Source organism: Electrona antarctica (genome assembly GCF_951216825.1).
Source record: "Electrona antarctica genome assembly, chromosome: 8".
In the NCBI taxonomy this organism is placed as follows: Eukaryota; Metazoa; Chordata; class Actinopteri; order Myctophiformes; family Myctophidae; genus Electrona; species Electrona antarctica.
The window spans coordinates 32,852,083-32,874,316 of NC_136789.1; the positions used below are offsets into that span (position 1 = coordinate 32,852,083).

Below are 22,234 nucleotides of genomic sequence, written 5' to 3' on the forward strand. Positions count from 1 at the left end.
TGCTGGGAATACATCCACAACACTGATCCCCCACGGGGCTGTGCACGTCGTGCACATCGTGCACGTGCACCTCACTCATGTACAAAATGCAAACTAACTGAAGCCTCGGTGCGCTCCGTGCTCTCGTAAAGCAGAGCAGGAGTCTAGGAGGGGTCGGTGCGCTCCGTGCTCTCGTAAAGCAGAGCAGGAGTCCAGGAGGGGTCGGTGCGCTCCGTGCTCTCGTAAAGCAGAGCAGGAGTCTAGGAGGGGTCGGTGCACTCCGTGCTCTCGTAAAGCAGAGCAGGAGTCCAGGAGGGGTCGGTGCGCTCCGTGCTCTCGTAAAGCAGAGCAGGAGTCCAGGAGGGGTCGGTGCGCTCCGTGCTCTCGTAAAGCAGAGCAGGAGTCCAGGAGGGGTCGGTGCGCTCCGTGCTCTCGTAAAGCAGAGCACGAGTCCAGGAGGGGTCGGTGCGCTCCGTGCTCTCGTAAAGCAGAGCAGGAGTCCAGGAGGGGTCGGTGCACTCCGTGCTCTCGTAAAGCAGAGCAGGAGTCCAGGAGGGGTCGGTGCGCTCCGTGCTCTCGTAAAGCAGAGCAGGAGTCCAGGAGGGGACAAATGCCAACGCTATTATGTTCTCTGCCCAAGGAGCATTAACCCATTTAGACCTACAGTATACCATCGATTCTACTAATATCTTCTAAATCCTGACAGTTTTCTGAAAACCCTATGTTTCTATGTCAGTGGTTCTCAACTTTTTTTTCATGTCAAGGACCCCCAGATTTATATAATTATTTGGCCGCCGACCCCCATCTGAAAATATGTTATTCCCAGGACCCCCTCAGAAGCAAAGATTTGAGTTAAAAACGTTCGCTGTGAAAGAATATATATTCAAAGATTTGCACCACATTTTCACGATTTTTCAAAAATAGCAGACCTACAAGCTCGTGGCGCGGCACTCGGTGGCGCGCTATGAGCTTGTAGGTCTGCTATTTTTGAATAGCTAAAGTATAACATAATGCTTAAAAAACCAAAAGGTGTTCCCGCCCAAAATGGTTTAAGGTCCTTCCAAACGCAGACGTTGTCGCCTGGATCAACGACAGCTCTGCTCCAGGTCTGCTCAAGAGAGGGCGCGACAAGGAGGAAAGAGGAAGGATGATGAGGAGTTGGGTTCGAGTTGCCGGGTGTCAAAAGTGGAAGTTGAGGTCTTCCGGTGGCCTATACTTATCCTGCTGCACCAGAGTGGTATAGAGGAGAGAGTTACGACAACTCTGTTCACTTCATGGGGCTTCAGTCCAATGGAGGCTCTCCTACATAGACTTCTATTGGTCTCTTCATGGGGCTTCAGTCCAATGGAGGCTCTCCTACATAGACTTCTATTGGTCTCTTCATGGGGCTTCAGTCCAATGGAGGCTCTCCTACATAGACTTATTATCACCATAGTGACATAGGATTGCTTCTGGCGAGTCATAGAAACCATATCTTTATTACTTTAATCAAACTGGACAGCGTTAGAGCATGCTCCCTTCATTTCCTACATGTGCCGACAAAGATAATAAAAGACAAACGCTTTGTGGCGATTAATAATAAGTATACAGAGAGAGAGAGAGATTTGGTTTCATTTCGAATGCAAAGTGACAGGCCACACAGCTCACGGCTCACAGCTTGTAGATCAAAATGTCGAGCATTTTCCCTGGCACTAGACCCATTCAGATGTGGGTCCGTGGCCAAATAAATATCAATTTGGAGGTCCTTGACATGACAAGGTTTGAGAATCACTACTAGTCTAACTCTACTAATCACTACTAGCCATCTCTCCCTCGGTAGTGTCACAACACACGCACGCACGCACGCACGCACGCACGCACGCACGCACGCACGCACGCACGCACGCACGCACGCACGCACGCACGCACGCACGCACGCACGCACGCACGCACGCACGCACGCACGCACGCACGCACGCACACACACACACACACACACACACACACACACACACACACACACACACACACACACACACACACACACACACACACACACACACACACACACACACACACACACACACACACACACACACACACACACACACACACACACACACACACACACACACACACACACGTCTGCACAACTTTAACTGTAAAGATTGTCACTTCTTCTTTTCATGGAAGCCACAAATCAGGGCTTGGCTCATTGCAGCCAGTGTCCAGCGGACAGTAGGAGACATTGGCCTTGTGGTTAGAGTGTCCGCCCTGAAACTGGGAGGTCGGGGGTTTGATCCCCGGCCGGTTTATACCAAAGACTGTAAAAATGGCACCCAATGCCTCCCTGCTTGGCACTCAGCATCAATGGGTTGGATTTGGGGGGTCAAATCAACTAATGATTCCCGAGCGCGGCGCACGCTGCAGCTCAACCGCTCCAAGAGATGGGTCAAATGCGGAGAACAAATTTCACTGCGGTAACGTCTGTGACTAATCGTACGACTTTGACTTTGGGGCGCCGTGTGTTCCAATGGCTCTCTGACAGTGGTGGAGAAGTCAACTTTGACATTTGGGTCATTGGTCGAAAAAAACCCGGTCGAAATGACTAACCAATCAGGGAGCAGACAGGCAAATCGACCAATGACAAAGCTTCTAGGAAAATCTTTGAATGCAGATTGCGGCCCCTAGATGTGTCACAGAGACTAAATTATTTTTGGGAGCGTTCTACCCATTGCTGGCTGTCTGAATACCAAAACAATTAAGATAAAAATGTCATTAAAATTGACATATTATTGCTTATAGCAGCTTTAACGTGTGATTTGCAATGATACTGTAATCAAACTTAACAAAGTAACTATAGTAAAGTTTTCAAGTAATCGTGGTGGAGTAAAAAGTACAATATTTTGCCTCTGAAATGTAGTCTTTTCAACACTTGTACTTCTAAAATGGAAATATACCCCAGTAAAGTAAAAGTGCGTCGACATGTTACTTAATATGTACTTTGAGTTACTTTCCACAACTGCTCTCTGAGCACCTGACTCAGCCATTAAAACACGCACGCACGCACACACGCACGCACGCACGCACGCACACATGCAAACACACACATACTCCTGCTCTTTTTATAACTCCTGCCAATAAAACAATACCCATAAAGTGTCATCAAGGCCTAAACTAGATGACACGCAGCAGAGCAGTCATATCTGATTTACAACCAGTGGAAACTAAATATACTGCTTGTACATTCATTTTACTCAAGACAAGTATAGTAGTACTAAAGAAATAAATACATGATTTACTTTGATTCACTAGGGTATTTCTATTGTACGGTATACTTCTACTCTGCTGTAGCTCACAGGTAAATGTTGCTTTTTAGTCTATTAAAATTACTTGACAGCTCTAGTTACGAATTACTGCAGATTTATATGAATACAACACATACATTAACATTTAAACATTATCATTAACATGATGTATTATTCTAACCAGCTGCATATAAAGTAGTTCAAATCAGCCCCACCTTTACCAGAGGAACCATTTACCATTATTGATTATGTGGAATTGGCCATTCTGCATGAGTACTTTTACATGTGACACTGTACGTGTATCATTATGATAATGCTGTGGTTTACTTAAGTATATAAACTCTGATTCACCACAGTTCAACTTCCACCACAGGGGTGTGAAGAAAAACAGCATTCAGCTCAGTACTGAGTGTCATCCGTTGTGATTCATTTAATTATTATTCCGTATCTGTTATTCACGGTGGTAATAATACAGCATTTACTGGACTGAGGCATCATCCCTGCTGATGATAGCTTCCACCTCAAATGATGGAGAATGTGACTCTCCATAATAATGTATTAATCATAAGTCATCTTATCGTGGCTGGTTGTTTTTTTACGTGTTGGTGTGCTGCATGTCAACAAACCCTGTAGGCTGTGAAATGGACCACTCATGCTTGCTAAATAAAATACAGAAAATGCCCTAGTGTATTAGAGCATATTATGCCTTTCATGCGGAAGGTTGTGGGTTCGAACCCTGCCCGGGGTCGACGTCAGCAGAGGGCATGTGGTCGCAACGGGTTCCTATAACGCCAAATCAAATGGGTTCAGATCTGAGCCAAGTCTCCTGAGGAGGCGCGTCTGAAGCCTGTCCTGAACAGGAGGACTATCTGGACGTAGAAAGTCCACAGTACTGCATAATGTCAGGCAGTGATGGCCTAAAGCAGAGGTTCCCAACCACAGACCGGTGTACAACAGTATCAGACTGTGGTTGTACTGGTCATCTCCCAGTACAACAGTATCAAACTGTGGTTTGTACTGGTCATCTCCCAGTACAACAGTATCAGACTGTGGTTTGTACTGGTCAGCTCCCAGTTTTAATGTGTATGTCTGTGCATTTCTATGTGCAGGGCATTGCTGAAAATGAGCACTCGTGCTCAGCTATACTACCCTGGGTGGGTACATTAAAAATAAATCACACAAACATTAAAAGTCCATAGACCATGGCTGCCACATGACATCACGTTTAGAGCTCTAAACACACATTAAAGTCCATAGACCATGGCTGCAACATGACATCACGTTTAGAGCTCTAGACACACATTCAAAGTCCATAGACCATGGCTGCCTCATGACATCACGTTTAGTGCTCTAGACACACATTACAAGTCCATAGACCATGGGTGCCACATGACATCACGTTTAGAGCTCTAAACACACATTAAAAGTCCATAGACCATGGCTGCCACATGACATCACGTGTAGAGCTCTAAACACACATTAAAGTCCATAGACCATGGCTGCCACATGAAATCACGTGTAGAGCTCTAAACACACATTAAAAGTCCATAGACCATGGCTGCCACATGACATCACGTTTAGAGCTCTAAACACACATTAAAGTCCATAGACCATGGCTGCCTCATGACATCACGTTTAGAGCTCTAGACACACATTAAAAGTCCATAGACCATGGCTGCAACATGACATCACGTTTAGAGCTCTAGACACACATTAAAGTCCATAGACCATGGCTGCCTCATGACATCACGTTTAGAGCTCTAAACACACATTCAAATCCATAGACCATGGCTGCCTCATGACATCACGTTTAGAGCTCTAAACACACATTAAAGTCCATAGACCATGGCTGCCTCATGACATCACGTTTAGAGCTCTAGACACACATTAAAAGTCCATAGACCATGGCTGCAACATGACATCACGTTTAGAGCTCTAGACACACATTAAAGTCCATAGACCATGGCTGCCTCATGACATCACGTTTAGAGCTCTAAACACACATTAAAGTCCATAGACCATGGCTGCCACATGACATCACGTTTAGAGCTCTAAACACACATTAAAGTCCATAGACCATGGCTGCCTCATGACATCACGTTTAGAGCTCTAGACACACATTAAAAGTCCATAGACCATGGCTGCAACATGACATCACGTTTAGAGCTCTAGACACACATTAAAGTCCATAGACCATGGCTGCCTCATGACATCACGTTTAGAGCTCTAAACACACATTAAAGTCCATAGACCATGGCTGCCTCATGACATCACGTTTAGAGCTCTAAACACACATTAAAAGTCCATAGACCATGGCTGCCACATGACATCACGTTTAGTGCTCTAAACACACATTAAAAGTCCATAGACCATGGCTGCCTCATGACATCACGTTTAGAGCTCTAGACACACATTAAAAGTCCATAGACCATGGCTGCCACATGACATCACGTTTAGAGCTCTAGACACACATTAAAAGTCCATAGACCATGGCTGCCACATGACATCACGTTTAGAGCTCTAAACACACATTAAAGTCCATAGACCATGGCTGCCACATGACATCACGTTTAGAGCTCTAAACACACATTAAAGTCCATAGACCATGGCTGCCACATGACATCACGTTTAGAGCTCTAGACCCACATTAAAGTCCATAGACCATGGCTGCCACATGACATCACGTTTAGAGCTCTAGACACACATTAAAGTCCATAGACCATGGCTGCCTCATGACATCACGTTTAGAGCTCTAAACACACATTAAAGTCCATAGACCATGGCTGCCTCATGACATCACGTTTAGAGCTCTAAACACACATTAAAAGTCCATAGACCATGGCTGCCACATGACATCACGTTTAGAGCTCTAAACACACATTAAAGTCCATAGACCATGGCTGCCACATGACATCACGTTTAGAGCTCTAAACACACATTAAAGTCCATAGACCATGGCTGCCTCATGACATCACGTTTAGAGCTCTAGACACACATTAAAAGTCCATAGACCATGGCTGCAACATGACATCACGTTTAGAGCTCTAGACACACATTAAAGTCCATAGACCATGGCTGCCTCATGACATCACGTTTAGAGCTCTAAACACACATTAAAGTCCATAGACCATGGCTGCCTCATGACATCACGTTTAGAGCTCTAGACACACATTAAAAGTCCATAGACCATGGCTGCCACATGACATCACGTTTAGTGCTCTAGACACACATTACAAGTCCATAGACCATGGCTGCCTCATGACATCACGTTTAGTGCTCTAGACACACATTACAAGTCCATAGACCATGGCTGCCACATGACATCACGTTTAGAGCTCTAAACACACATTACAAGTCCATAGACCATGGCTGCCTCATGACATCACGTTTAGAGCTCTAAACACACATTAAAGTCCATAGACCATGGCTGCCTCATGACATCACGTTTAGAGCTCTAGACACACATTAAAAGTCCATAGACCATGGCTGCCACATGACATCACGTTTAGTGCTCTAGACACACATTACAAGTCCATAGACCATGGCTGCCTCATGACATCACGTTTAGTGCTCTAGACACACATTACAAGTCCATAGACCATGGCTGCCACATGACATCACGTTTAGAGCTCTAAACACACATTACAAGTCCATAGACCATGGCTGCCTCATGACATCACGTTTAGTGCTCTAAACACACATTAAAAGTCCATAGACCATGGCTGCCACATGATGTGTACTTTCCGAAAGCCAAGAAAATAAAGTGTATGAGGACCAGTATATTAGCTCTCAGCAACGTGACGTAGCAGGATGACCACTCCAGTGGATAATAAACAGGACAGGATCTAATAACAGCTTGGCTAATAATATAAGGATTAAATAACAGCATGGCTTCACATTTCCACGGGCCAGTTATTTGTGTCACAGAGACTCACTGTGGGCCGTCTTTCCTTTCGCTCCTTTGCATAATAGTAGTTTGCATTGATGAATTGAATACAGGACCACAATGGAAACAAGTCCTCAGGACTATTTTTTGTGTTATCCTTTTAGGCTTAACCCATTTATGACTGAGGCCGATTCTAAAAAGAAATGGATTCTAAATCTTAACAGTTTTCTGAAAAAACCTATGTTTCTATGCCAGTGGTGCTCAACCTTTTTCATGTCAAGGACCCCCAGAATTATCTGTATTTGGCCGCCGACCCTCAGCTGAAAATATGTTGTTCCAGGGACCCCCCCCCGCCCCCCCCCCCCCCCCCCCCCCAGAAGCAAAGATTTGAGTTTAAAACGTTTGCTCTGAAAGAATATATATTCAAACTAAGATTTGCACTACATTTTCACGATTTTTCAAAAATAGCAGATCTACAAGCTCGTAGTGCGGCACCGAGTGCCGCGCTATGAGCTTGTGGATCTGCAATTTTTGAGTATCCAATCCATGGAATTTAGCCAAGGCTTCATCTCAATTCAACCGCCATTGACTTCCAATATAAACTTAAAGGGGAATACCACTCATTTTCGACATTTTACTATGTCATTAATATACCTTAGAGGTGTTGTGTGGAAATAATAAAAAAGTCCATCTGTTCTGTGTTTCCTAGAAAAATCATTAACATGGTGAAACACATCTTGATGACATCATCAAGATGTGTTTCACCATGTTAATGGTTTTTTTCAGACCTCCAGTTCTAGGAAACACAGAATAGGGGGACTTTTTATTAACAGCTCTAAGGTATATTAATGACATAGTAAAATGTTGAAAATGAGTGGAATGCCCCTTTTAAATAGGATGGGGGGAAAAAAGACCGGATGATCAACTGTTTTGGCTGCAACCGGAAGGCTGTGGGGGGGGGGGGGGTCCCTGCAACCCTGGAAGGCTGTGCAAACTATGGAAGATGTGCTGCAGCCTAATGTTGACTCAACCCTGGAAGGCTGTGCAAACTATGGAACATGTGCTGCAGCCTAATGTTGACTCACTCAACCCTGGAAGGCTGTGCAAACTATGGAAGATGTGCTGCAGCCTAATGTTGACTCACTCAACCCTGGAAGGCTGTGCAAACTATGGAAGACGTGCTGCAGCCTAATGTTGACTCACTCAAACATAATTCATTCATTCTCTTACACAAGATGCCTCGCAACCACATTATATTAAGACACACTTCCACCGCCCCGCAGCACAGAGGCGCACGCACGCACGCACGCACGCACGCACGCACGCACGCACATAAAATCAGCTTGAATTACACAACCGAAGCCTGAAGCTCTCACAGTCAATGGACACTTATCAGCTCAAACCTCTCAGACTGATTAACCACGTAAACCCTAGTTTATACTTTAATACATTTATAGTTAATAGCCCATCTAATCTCACACGATGCGTTGTGATCCTGTAATCATGCAGGGCCTGCAGACTCCCCACACACACACACGGCAAAATGCTGCGTTCCAAGTTCAGAATCAGGAGACTTCAGATGAAAGCAATTCTCCTGAATCCTGCCTTCCAGGAATGGCATGGTAAGGACTAAGGAGTGGCATTTTTTGCATCTCTTTCACCATCAGTTTGAGTAGCTTCTGCCGTAGAGTTCTCCTCCTCTGGGCTGTCTCTCTCTCTCTCTCACACGCACGCACGCACGCACGCACGCACGCACGCACGCACGCACGCACGCACGCACGCACGCACGCACGCACGCACGCACGCACGCACGCACGCACGCACGCACGCACGCACGCACGCACGCACGCACGCACGCACGCACGCACGCACGCACGCACGCACGCACGCACGCACGCACGCACGCACGCACGCACGCACGCACGCACGCACGCACGCACGCACGCACGCACGCACGCACGCACGCACGCACGCACGCACGCACGCACGCACGCACGCACGCACGCACGCACGCACGCACGCACGCACGCACGCACGCACGCACGCACGCACACACACACACACACACACACACACACACACACACACACACACACACACACACACACACACACACACACACACACACACACACACACACACACACGCAGCTTCAGAAAGGTTGATTGACTGACTACGCATGTAATTACCTACGTATTAACTGATTGGCACCCACCCACGTGCATTTGACACCTCTGATTGCCACCTTGCAAAGCCCTGCTCTTGAGATATAATGAGTTTCTCTGTGGATTTTCTTCATTTCGTCCTGATGAAGACCTTGCATGGTCGTCCTGATGAAGACCTTGCATGGTCGTCCTGATGAAGACCTTGCATGGTCGTCCTGATGAAGACCTTGCATGGTCGTCCTGATGAAGACCTTGCATGGTCGTCCTGATGAAGACCTTGCATGGTCGTCCTGATGAAGACCTTGCATGGTCGTCCTGATGAAGACCTTGCATGGTCGTCCTGATGAAGACCTTGCATGGTCGTCCTGATGAAGACCTTGCATGGTCGTCCTGATGAAGACCTTGCATGGTCGCCCTGATGAAGACCTTGCATGGTCGTCCTGATGAAGACCTTGCATGGTCGTCCTGATGAAGACCTTGCATGGTCGTCCTGATGAAGACCTGGCATGGTCCAAACATGTTGGCAGTTGCATTTTAATTAAATGCTTTTACCGTTGAGTGCCCGGATTGTGTGTTGTTTTTCCTACAGTATGTGGGCAGTTTCAAAGATTTGCACTACATTTTCACGATGTTTCAAAAATAGCAGACCTACAAGCTCGTAGATCTGCTATTTTTCAATAGCTTAAGCATAACATAATGCTTGAAACACCAAAGGGGTTTCCCGCCCAGAATGGGTTAAAGACGATATGGCTTCCATCCAGGTCTACTGCAGCAAAGTGGATTAAATGTATACCACAATCCATCCATTAGGTTTAGCACCGAGAGAAGGACTTCATTAATACGGGAAGGGAGCCGAATAATCATTCTCATTCTTTGTGATTTCTTCTAACCATTTGTCTTTCTTTCCCTTCGAAATAGACATTCATTTACAAGTGTGCCAATAGTGTGACATAGCCAACTAACAGCGAAACGCACAGACACAACTGTGGAGACAGCCCGAGTTAGTTAGTTAGTTAGTTAGTTAGTTAGTAGCTTTGTTGAATTACTTTTCTCCCACAACATTAATACCATGTGTTTTATGAGGCCATGGGGTGAGTGAGCATGCAGGCCTGGCAAACAAATGGGAAGTTTAACGTGTTCATGTCGCTGGTCTTCAAACAACAACAACGCCCTTAAACACATTCCTCAGAGTCCGAGTGGAATGAATTAAGGGAATTCGAGGGTGCCGAGGTTTAGTCTATGGCGGTGCAGCCAGGGTCGGCATGACCTGCAGGCTGCTGTCGGTGTGTTCACAGTCAGAGCAACCCACCGTCAGTCAGGCATCCAGGCTGCTGTCGGTGCGTTCACAGTCAGAGCAACCCACCGTCAGTCAGGCATCCAGGCTGCTGTCGGTGCGTTCACAGTCAGAGCAACCCACAGTCAGTCAGGCATCCAGGCTGCTGTCGGTGCGTTCACAGTCAGAGCAACCCACAGTCAGTCAGGCATCCAGGCTGCTGTCGGTGCGTTCACAGTCAGAGCAACCCACAGTCAGTCAGGCATCCAGGCTGCTGTCGGTGCGTTCACAGTCAGAGCAACCCACAGTCAGTCAGGCATCCAGGCTGCTGTCGGTGCGTTCAGACAGTCAGAGCAACCCACAGTCAGTCAGGCATCCAGGCTGCTGTCGGTGCGTTCACAGTCAGAGCAACCCACAGTCAGTCAGGCATCCAGGCTGCTGTCGGTGCGTTCAGACAGTCAGAGCAACCCACAGTCAGTCAGGCATCTAGTCTGTAAACGGAACAGCTCAGACCTTTTACTCATGGTAAAAAGTAGCAATGCCACAATTTAATCCAGAGCTACTTACATTAAGCAATAACAAAAGCATGGCATACATCACATATATAAAAAAGTAGTTATCATGAATCATGCGTAAATTAAGAACGTAACAGTGGAGTATCTATGTAAACTATACATACTATACTATATAATATATTATACATGTGTACTATAAAGTGCTATGACTACATAAAATGCAATTCTAGAGCTGTCTACGTAACAAGCTATAAAATACTAAAAGTCTGTTTAAAATACTATCTACATAAGTCTACATAATGTGCTATCTAAGGGGCTAGGCTAGGGCAAGTGCTACGGGCCACACAGGGGTCAGGGGTCATCATCGCCATGATGGGCTTGTAGTGGACATTTTCGTCAACATTCCCTTTTTGCCACAGACATACAAAATGAGTGGACAATAATATCACCAGAAACACATTCATAGATTGCCCTGAATGACCATAACAGGTCTGTAACTCTGAGAGTGTTTCGAATGGAACCAAATGGACCCTTACGGTTACGGGTCCATTTGCCACGGACAAGACCAAGTCTTTGCCACTGACACATTTGTCTGTGTACCGACATGTTGGTGAGCCCAACATGAGCATGATGCATAATGACCGCACACTAATGACCAGCCACCACATATGATTTTTAGTAGGCGGCCGTGAGTAGGCCAATAATTACAAAAGACAGGCAGAAAAAATCACAAAGAAGTGCATGCGCACTGCACGAGTGTGAAAGCACACACACACACACACACACACACACACACACACACACACACACACACACACACACACACACACACACACACACACACACACACACACACACACACACACACACACACACACACACACACACACACACACACACACACACACTTCTGGTTACGGGAAACACTGTCAGTTATTACATAATCATCTGAGCAACAGTTAATTTAAGCAAAATGTCATTATCATGACAGGCATAAATACCACCAAAATGTACTTGAGGACCACAGCACTCAAATGTTTTGAAATATCACAATTATATTGATCTATAAGCTCTCTCTCTGTCTCTCTGTCTCTCTCTCTCTCTCTCTGTCTCTCTCTCTCTCTCTCTGTCTCTCTCTCTCTGTCTCTCTCTCTGTCTCTCTCTGTCTCTCTCTGTCTCTGTCTCTCTCTCTCTCTGTCTCTCTGTCTCTCTCTCTCTCTCTCTCTCTCTCTCTCTCTCTCTCTCTCTCTGTCTCGCTGTACCTCTCTCTCTCTCTCTCCCTCCCTCTCTCTCTCTCTCTCCCCCATAAGGCCTGAGTGTGCGGTTCTGGTTGTGACACCATTGATGCCTGGTTCGGGCTCTCTGATCCAGTTGGGATTAATGTAAGCCAGTAAATCTCTCTGTCTCCGGGCCGTAGCAGTGACAGGTGATGACAGGTGACAGCGTGTGTGTGTGTGTCTGCGCAGGCAGTATTGGTGAGTCCATGTGTGTGTGTGTGTGTCCGTGTGTCCGTGTGTGTGTGTGTGTGTGTGTGTGTGTGTCCGTGTGTGTCTGTGTGTGTGTGTGTGTGTGTGTGTGTGTGTGTGTGTGTGTGTGTGTGTGTGTGTGTGTTGGCTAGTGTTGCAAACTTTCTCCCACAACACTCGATCACTATCCCTGTTTATAGAGGCTATGAGACGTGCGTGATATGTGTGTGTGTGTGTGTGTGTGTGTGTGTGTGTGTGTGTGTGTGTGTGTGTGTGTGTGTGTGTGTGTGACATCATACGTGACATCATCGTACCCGGAAGTTATGCGGGAACGCCTACTGAGTGGAAAAAACAAAAATAAACTTCCTGGCCTTGACAGCTCATATACATCCAAACAGAAATCTGATTGTATGAAATGACGTTAAACTCACCAACATTGCAGCTGTACGGAAAGCTTGAATTATCCTCCTTGGGAAAGGAATCCGAGATTAAGTAATTTGAAATAACTTAAACAACTACAAGTCGGAATAGTTTCCCGTTCATTTTCTGTTTACTGGATCGCCCAGCAACCCAATGCTATAATCATATATGGGCATAAAAGGGACACAGACAGATGGGTGGAACGGGTACTCTGACACGGGTACAACGGGTACTCTGACACGGGTACAACGGGTACTCTGACACGGGTACAACGGGTACTCTGACACGGGTACAACGGGTACTCTGACACGGGTACAACGGGTACTCTGACACGGGTACAACGGGTACTCTGACACGGGTACAACGGGTACTCTGACACGGGTACAACAGGTACTCTGACACGGGTACAACGGGTACAACGGGTACTCTGACACGGGTACAACGGGTACAACGGGTACTCTGACACGGGTACAACGGGTACTCTGACACGGGTACAACGGGTATTATATTGCATAGCCTGTCATTTCATGGCTCTCCGACTTCCATTGCTACCATGCTCTACAGCCAGGCACCGGTCTAGTATCTATAACATCTATAAAAGTCTCTGTATGTCTGTGTGTACGTCTATAAAATTACGTCTTCGTCACGGAAGCGTTGGATTCAATGAGTTAAAGTTCATGTACGTGTCTTTCAGAGGCAGCGTTACGTCATGATTGGGTGACACCGGCACCCCGACCCTCATCTCATCCAATGACAGGGTGGCACCGCCACCCCAACCCTCGTCTCATCCAATGACAGGGTGGCACGGCCACCCCAACCCTCGTCTCATCCAATGACAGGGTGGCACGGCCACCCCAACCCTCGTCTCATCCAATGACAGGGTGGCACGGCCACCCCAACCCTCGTCTCATCCAATGACAGGGTGGCACGGCCACCCCAACCCTCGTCTCATCCAATGACAGGGTGGCACGGCCACCCCAACCCTCGTCTCATCCAATGACAGGGTGGCACCGCCACCCCAACCCTCGTCTCATCCAATGACAGGGTGGCACCGCCACACCAACCCTTGTCTCATCCAATGACAGGGTGGCACCGCCACCCCAACCCTCGTCTCATCCAATGACAGGGTGGCACCACCACACCAACCCTCGTCTCATCCAATGACAGGGTGGCACCGCCACCCCAACCCTCGTCTCATCCAATGACAGGGTGGCACCGCCACACCAACCCTCGTCTCATCCAATGACAGGGTGACACGGCCACACCAACCCTCGTCTCATCCAATGACAGGGTGGCACCGCCACCCCAACCCTCGTCTCAACCAATGACAGGGTGGCACCGCCACCCCAACCCTCGTCTCATCCAATGACAGGGTGGCACCGCCACACCAACCCTCGTCTCATCCAATGACAGCAGCCCCAGACTTCCAAAGCCATAAAGTCCAAATGCAGAACACATTCAGCACTTGGTTTGAAATGATGCAACATGTGCATTACAAACTAAAACAGGAACCACGACACATGTCTGTATCGCGCACGCACACACGCACGCACGCACGCACGCACGCACGCACGCACACACACAGTGTGTTAAGTCTGTTTTAGTGTTAAATGACATTGAGGGTTTTTCTGTACATAGTGATGTACTGTACTACTAATGGACATTCCACCATTTTCAATTGCACATCCGTTTGCCGACAGAACAACATGAACCTTCACAACTAAATGCTTCATTACTGTAACACTGAGCCTCAACCTGACGCTGACGTGGCCCGAGGGGAACGACAGCATGCCCAGTGGACCAGGCACATGCCACATATAGGCTCTGGCCTGACAGCGCGTCGCGTGTTCCAAGTCCCGTTCATGACGACCTTTTGCTGCATGTCTCTCCCCTTCTCTCTCTCTCCCTCTTTGCTATCAATCTTCACTTGATACTATCAATAAAGGCAGAAAAGCCATCCTTTATTAAAAATAAAGGATGTGAAACACTGGCAGTGTTTGTATTTGTAGATTGTGTTAATTTTATTCTATGCTGACGAATTGAATACATAGGACCGTCCACAATGGAATCAAGTCCCCCTGCAGGACGTTTCTGTGTCATCTGACTGCACCACGTGCTGTTGTTGACATTACATTAAGTCCATTAGTGTTAAACACATTAAGACCTGAGGCCAATTCTAAAAAGTAAAAAAAACGGTTTTCTGAAAAACCTGTTTCTGTCAGTGTTGCTCAAACTTTTTCATGTCAAGGACGCCAAACATTATACTGTGTGCACGACCCCCATCTGAAAATATGTTGAAGCAAAGATATGAGTTAAAAACATTTGCTGTGAAAGAATATATATATTCAAAGATTTGCACACATTTTCATATTAAAATTAAAATTAAAAAAAAAAAATCTACAAACTCGGTGCCGTGAGTTGCTATTTTGCAACAACTAAAGTTTAAATGAATGGTTTAAAAATAATGCTTAAAGTAGTTATAGGGCTAAGGTGACACAGATGCGTTCCAGGTCTTAATGACATTCAGGATGTTTCTGTGTGCCTTACATACATACATATATACTGTTATGAACCTTCACAACTACACGCTTGATCAACACTCAGCCATAACCTGACCCTGAAGTAGCATACCGTAACAGTGAGGTAGACTCCGTGGGGGCGGCGGGGCTCCAGCCCCCATGAGGAATTAGACCTGAATATATATATTCGCCTCAGTTCGTCCCGTTTGTACCGCGTGCGCCAGGTCGCGTCGGGCCCGTTCGCGCAATTCTCGTCTTTGCTTTGACTTTGTATGTAATCGGAGCCGCTCTAACCGTCCAACTCTGAACCTCTTTTGTCCTCACTGTCCGGGCCCAGGGGCAGGCTGAGGGGGAATGGGCCGCGTTGCCTGTCCTCACTGTCCGGGCCCAGGGGCAGGCCGAGGGGGAATGGGCCGCGTTGCCTGTTCTCACTGTCCGGACCCAGGGGCAGGCCGAGGGGGAATGGGCCGCGTTGCCTGTCCCCCTGTCCGGGCCCAGGGGCAGGCCGAGGGGGAATGGGCCGCGTTGCCTGTCCTCACTGTCCGGGCCCAGGGGCAGGCCGAGGGGGAATGGGCCGCGTTGCCTGTCCTCACTGTCCGGGCCCAGGGGCAGGCCGAGGGGGAATGGGCCGCGTTGCCTGTCCTCACTGTCCGGGCCCAGGGGCAGGCCGAGGGGGAATGGGCCGCGTTGCCTGTCCCCCTGTCCGGGCCCAGGGGCAGGCCGAGGGGGAATGGGCCACGTTGCCTGTCCCCCTGTACGGGCCCAGGGGCAGGCCGAGGGGGAATGGGCCGCGTTGCCTGTCCTCACTGTCCGGGCCCAGGGGCAGGCCGAGGGGGAATGGGCCACGTTGCCTGTCCCCCTGTCCGGGCCCAGGGGCAGGCCGAGGGGGAATGGGCCGCGTTGCCTGTCCTCACTGTCCGGGCCCAGGGGCAGGCCGAGGGGGAATGGGCCGCGTTGCCTGTCCTCACTGTCCGGGCCCAGGGGCAGGCCGAGGGGGAATGGGCCGGGTTGCCTGTCCTCACTGTCCGGGCCCAGGGGCAGGCCGAGGGGGAATGGGCCGCGTTGCCTGTCCTCACTGTCCGGGCCCAGGGGCAGGCCGAGGGGGAATGGGCCGCGTTGCCTGTCCTCACTGTCCGGGCCCAGGGGCAGGCCGAGGGGGAATGGGCTGCGTTGCCTGTTCTCACTGTCCGGGCCCAGGGGCAGGCCGAGGGGGAATGGGCTGCGTTGCCTGTTCTCACTGTCCGGGCCCAGGGGCAGGCCGAGGGGGAATGGGCCGCGTTGCCTGTCCCCCTGTACGGGCCCAGGGGCAGGCCGAGGGGGAATGGGCCGCGTTGCCTGTCCTCACTGTCCGGACCCAGGGGCAGGCCGAGGGGGAATGGGCCGGGTTGCCTGTCCCCACTGTCCGGACCCAGGGGCAGGCCGAGGGGGAATGGGCCGCGTTGCCTGTCCTCACTGTCCGGACCCAGGGGCAGGCCGAGGGGGAATGGGCCGCGTTGCCTGTCCTCACTGTCCGGACCCAGGGGCAGGCCGAGGGGGAATGGGCCGGGTTGCCTGTCCCCTTGTACACATGCAGACCAGGCATTCAAATGCTAATGTTGTTTTCACCTGCCAGGTAGGGTATGCATACAGTACTGTACTCTGCTTAGGCTACTTGTTCACAATGAAACCACCACCAGCAAGAACACCCCGGCTGTTGCCTGCCGTTGAAACCCATGACGATTATAAAAACATTTCGTCTCTGTACCGTAATATATGTACAGTACACAACGGTTATGTCACCTGTGAGTCCAGCTCCGCTGACAAGAGCAACCTATACTGTACAGTAGAGAGACGATGACATTTTTGGGGGGATTCCCGTGGCGGGCCCTGTGGGATTCCCCAGTATTCCCGTGGCAGGCCCAGTGGGATTCCCCAGTAATCTAAAAAGAACACAAAATCCACTGCCTTTCCTAATGATGGGAGCGGGATGGGAGTGGGAGTAATATTGAGTGGGAGTGGGGTGGGAGTGGGAGTAATATTGAGTGGGAGTGGGGTGGGAGTGGGAGTAATATTGAGTGGGAGTGGGGTGGGAGTGGGAGTAATATTGAGTGGGAGTGGGGTGGGAGTGGGAGTAATATTGAGTGGGAGTGGGGTGGGAGTGGGAGTAATATTGAGTGGGAGTGGGGTGGGAGTGGGAGTAATATTGAGTGGGAGTGGGGTGGGAGTGGGAGTAATATTGAGTGGGAGTGGGGTGGGAGTGGGAGTAATATTGAGTGGGAGTGGGATGGGAGTGGGAGTAATATTGAGTGGGAGTGGGGTGGGAGTGGGAGTAATATTGAGTGGGAGTGGGGTGGGATCGGCTCATCACTCAACTTGAACTTTGACCACCAAATGGCTCATATTGTGCATTTAATAATAATCATAATAAATAAATAACAATAACTCCTCAATGATTCAGTATGCTATTTCACGGTCAAATCACCGCACATGGCCGTGCTTATACTGCAATATAAAGAGTGACAGGTGTGACACGCACGCACACACACACACACACACACACACACACACACACACACACACACACACACACACACACACACACACACACACACACACACACACACACACACACACACACACACACACACACACACACACACACACACACACACACACACACAGTTCCCACCGCCACTGTCTGTCTGTGACATCCGCGGCATGTGAAGAGGAATCTGATAAGACACTGTAACTAAGAAAGGTCAAAGTTCTTGCATTTACAGTGAGCATGATATTTACAAGTCCATCATAGTCTGAAGGTCTCACACAGGCCGGGCAGGGATTTCTGGGAGGCCACGATTCCAAGGCCATGGCCGCCTGTCGTTGCCCCTCAGTTTGGCCTTAATTGTGCCCCTCAAAAAAATGTATGCCCCCTGGGGCATTTTATAGATATACCCCAGCTGACTGTCTGTACCACGTACTCCTCTGTCTCTTTCTGTCAATATGTAGACACCAGTGTCTCTTTCTGTCAATGTGTAGACACCAGTGTCTCTTTCTGTCAATATGTAGACACCAGTGTCTCTTTCTGTCAATGTGTAGACACCAGTGTCTCTTTCTGTCAATGTGTAGACACCAGTGTCTCTTTCTGTCAATATGTAGACACCAGTTTCTCTTTATAGTCAATATGTAGACACCAGTGTCTCTTTATAGTCAATATGTAGACACCAGTTTCTCTTTATAGTCAATATGTAGACACCAGTGTCTCTTTCTGTCAATATGTAGACACCAGTGTCTCTTTCTAGTCAATATGTAGACACCAGTGTCTCTTTATAGTCAATATGTAGACACCAGTGTGTCTCTTTATAGTCAATATGTAGACACCAGTGTCTCTTTATAGTCAATATGTAGACACCAGTGTCTCTTTATAGTCAATATGTAGACACCAGTTTCTCTTTATAGTCAATATGTAGACACCAGTTTCTCTTTATAGTCAATATGTAGACACCAGTGTCTCTTTATAGTCAATATGTAGACACCAGTGTCTCTTTATAGTCAATATGTAGACACCAGTGTCTCTTTATAGTCAATATGTAGGCCATTTATCTGGATGTCTATAATAGCCTTGCAGTGGCCAGACACAAATCTGCCGGTCCAAAAATACATTTAAACCCCTCGGTGGACATGTGTGATGTATGGCCAAGCCAAGCTATGTCTTTAAATGTTCTGATGAATTGAAAATGGAGGACCCTTATGTAAACAAGTCTTAGTGCTTTTTCTAGTTTTATCCTCAATAGCAGTTTTTGTACTGAACTGTACTTTCTTTGTACACTGTAACCATTCTACAAACTGTTTTGTATTTAGGCCTGACGTCGAAATAAAAGTCTTCTAATCTGAAAGAATATATATTCAAAGATTTGTGCCACATTTTCACGATTTTTCAAAAATGGCAGACCTACAAGCTCGCCGAGTGGCGCGCTATGAGCTTGTAGATCTGCTATTTTTCAATAGCTAAAGTATAACATAATGCTTAGTTAAAACACCAAAAGGGGTTCCCGCCCAAAATGGGTTTTAATACAATTTTCAATCAATGAATCAAACCAGTGTCTCTATTTGGCCTTTGTGCCGTCACATCAGGTAAAGTAGAAGACTACACATGAGTTAGTAGCCATGGTTACTTATCAAACATGTTCATGTCAAGGACCCCCACATGAGATGTAGCCCTATTTGGCAGCGGACCCCCATTTGAAAGACATGTTGAGCCAGCCAGAAAATAGCAGAGCTTCTATAGCCTAGTTCAAAATAGGGTTAAAGTGCAACTCAGTGGTTCCCAAACCTTTTCATGTCAAGGACCCCCACATAGACACTAATTAGCCCGCGGACCCCCATTTGAAGAGATATGCCAAGGACCCCCACGAGAGAACGTTTTTACGGCTCCAGTGATTCTCAACCATTTTAATTTCTATCTCTGGGACCCCCATATTTATATTGTAAAATCAATGGTAATCTAACTCTGAGAGTGTACAAACACTCTCTGAGTTACAGACCCATAAGGGTCCATTTGGTTCCTAATTATCATTTAGCTGGGGACCCCCTGGAACTCTCTCAAGGACCCCTGGGGGTCCCCGGACCCCACTTTGGGAACCACTGTTCTAACCTGTTTAATTGATGCTAGGCCTAATAACTGTTTTCGCTGTGGGGACCCCGAACCCCCCAAACGACCCCTGGCTTTGGGGGTACCCACGTACACTCCCGCCTGAGAACGTACGGGTACCCCCTGGGCCCTGACCTGAGAACTTCAGAACCCTTATTACGCAAAAAATAGGAGATCTACAAGCTCACACAACTTGTGGCAAGCTTTGTAGACCCGCTATTATTCGGCTTCATCATGAATACTGCAGCCTACCTTGAGTGCGCACTTCTGTCCAGTCTTCTTGTTGGTACATTCCAGAACCTTGCCGTTGATGCCCAGGCCCAGCACCTGACTGGAGATCTTATAGTCGTCCGTCACCGCGTGGCGCTTGATCTCCGGTTTGGGATAAGCGGGCGGAGGAGAAGGCAGTGGGAAGTGCGTCAGGTCGTCGGCGCCGCTGTCCCTTCGGTTGACAACGGCAGACGACGCGTTGTTGTCAGCGTCAGCGTCAACGACCACAGCGTCAGCGACCGGCTGCACCGGCTGTTTGTGCGTCTCTGTGGCCGGCGGGGAGTCGCAGTCGTCCGGCTCTGGTTCAGCCCTGGGAGCCCGCAACGCTGTCTCATTTCCATTCCCATTTTGTAACATGGTAATAAATAATACCAAAAAACACTGGCGTTGTGTCCGTTACAGTAACAGTGCTGTTATAACTGCTCCGCCAGACGGGAAAGTATGACTAATAGATTCAGCCAAGAAGTCCAACTGTCTCGCTCGAGTCTCACCGCTGCTCCCCTGCTCACTCCCCGTCCCGTGCCGGTGGTGCGCCTCTGTCAGCCAGGCTATATATCCCACAATGAGCACCAGATGACTAGGCTTAAATCACAGCGCAAAACACTTTAATCTATAATATAATGAAACTGGAAATACCCCCACACAGTCCACTTTATAGGCTAATATAACATGAACTAAACTTTCACCAGTTCACCAATCAAAACTGTCCATCCATGATCGGGAATAGATCTGATTGCCATACAAAAGAAAAAAGGTAATATTCCAAACAAGAAAAGAAACGTCCTCATCGGAGAATATATAATGTCCAAAAGTTCAGCGTGTGGAGGTGAGGAATCCCCAGCGTCCACTTGGTAGTTCACATTACAAGGTTTCATGTGTGCAGAGAGAGAGTAGACTCTAAGCACCTCCCTCCTCACTTTAGTCCTATTTATTTCACAACTGGCCGACTGACAGCCAGGGTCTTAAAGGCGCAGAACAGATGCTCTATATAGCCTGCATTTTTTGATTAAAGGACCACTTCGCCCATTTTCAACCTATCTCCATATTGGTCCTCACTAATGCTCATTAATGGAAAATCACACCCGTGTGAAGTGAGTGGTGCAAATCCCCCCCCCTCTCTCTCTCATTAGCAAGCAACAGTGCAGCACTATCTCTCTCTCTCTGTTTCTGGCACAACAGCGCCACTTTTGGTACTCATTGGTACTGGTGCTCATTAACACACACAAACACACAAACATAGTCACATAGGTTAACACGGACATTGCTGTTCCTTGGAGTGGCAACAAAAATAGGCTGCCTATAGAGCGTCGCAGTCCCACCCCCTACCAGGGCCCAGGAAATGATTCCCTGTTCATTTTCCTCATAGACATTTCAAAAAGTATTTTTAAGACCTTTTAAGCCTCGTACAAAGCCAACTCTTGTCGTGACAAATCATGACAACAAACAATTTTTTGGGGGCCGAACAAATAATTAGAAAGAAGAAGAAAACGGCAGGTTACAACACTTTTTTTGTTGTTTTTCTTCTTTGTATAGTTTGTAATTATTTGTTTGGTCCAAAATATTGTGTTTGTTGTCACGAGTTGTCACAACTCGAGTTGGCTTTGTCCGCGGCGTAACCGTCTTTAAATAAATACTTTTTGAAATGTCTATGGGCAAAATGCATTGGGAATCATTTCCTGGGCCTGGCGTCGTCATGAAAGGGGGCGGGACTGCGACGCTCTATAGCCTACCATTTCTGTCAACTAGGTCTACTGTGTCTCAGAGGAGGGCTGCATGTGTTCACAACCTGCCTACCAGTGACATTTACATTTTTTATTTAACCTTTAT

The 22,234-nt window shown here is 48.0% G+C and overlaps 1 protein-coding gene across 1 annotated transcript in view; it reads right to left on the reverse strand.

Annotated features, from left to right (window-relative positions):
- The window catches only part of mapkapk3 (MAPK activated protein kinase 3), a 56,657-nt gene extending 35,419 nt beyond the window's left edge, over nt 1–21,238 (reverse strand). Inside the window, exon 1 of the mRNA XM_079508815.1 lies at nt 20,390–21,238. Coding sequence (XP_079364941.1) covers nt 20,390–20,764 — 375 coding nt within the window. The 5' untranslated portion in view covers nt 20,765–21,238. The remainder of the gene's footprint in view (nt 1–20,389) is intronic.
- Nucleotides 21,239–22,234: the final 996 nt, after the last annotated feature.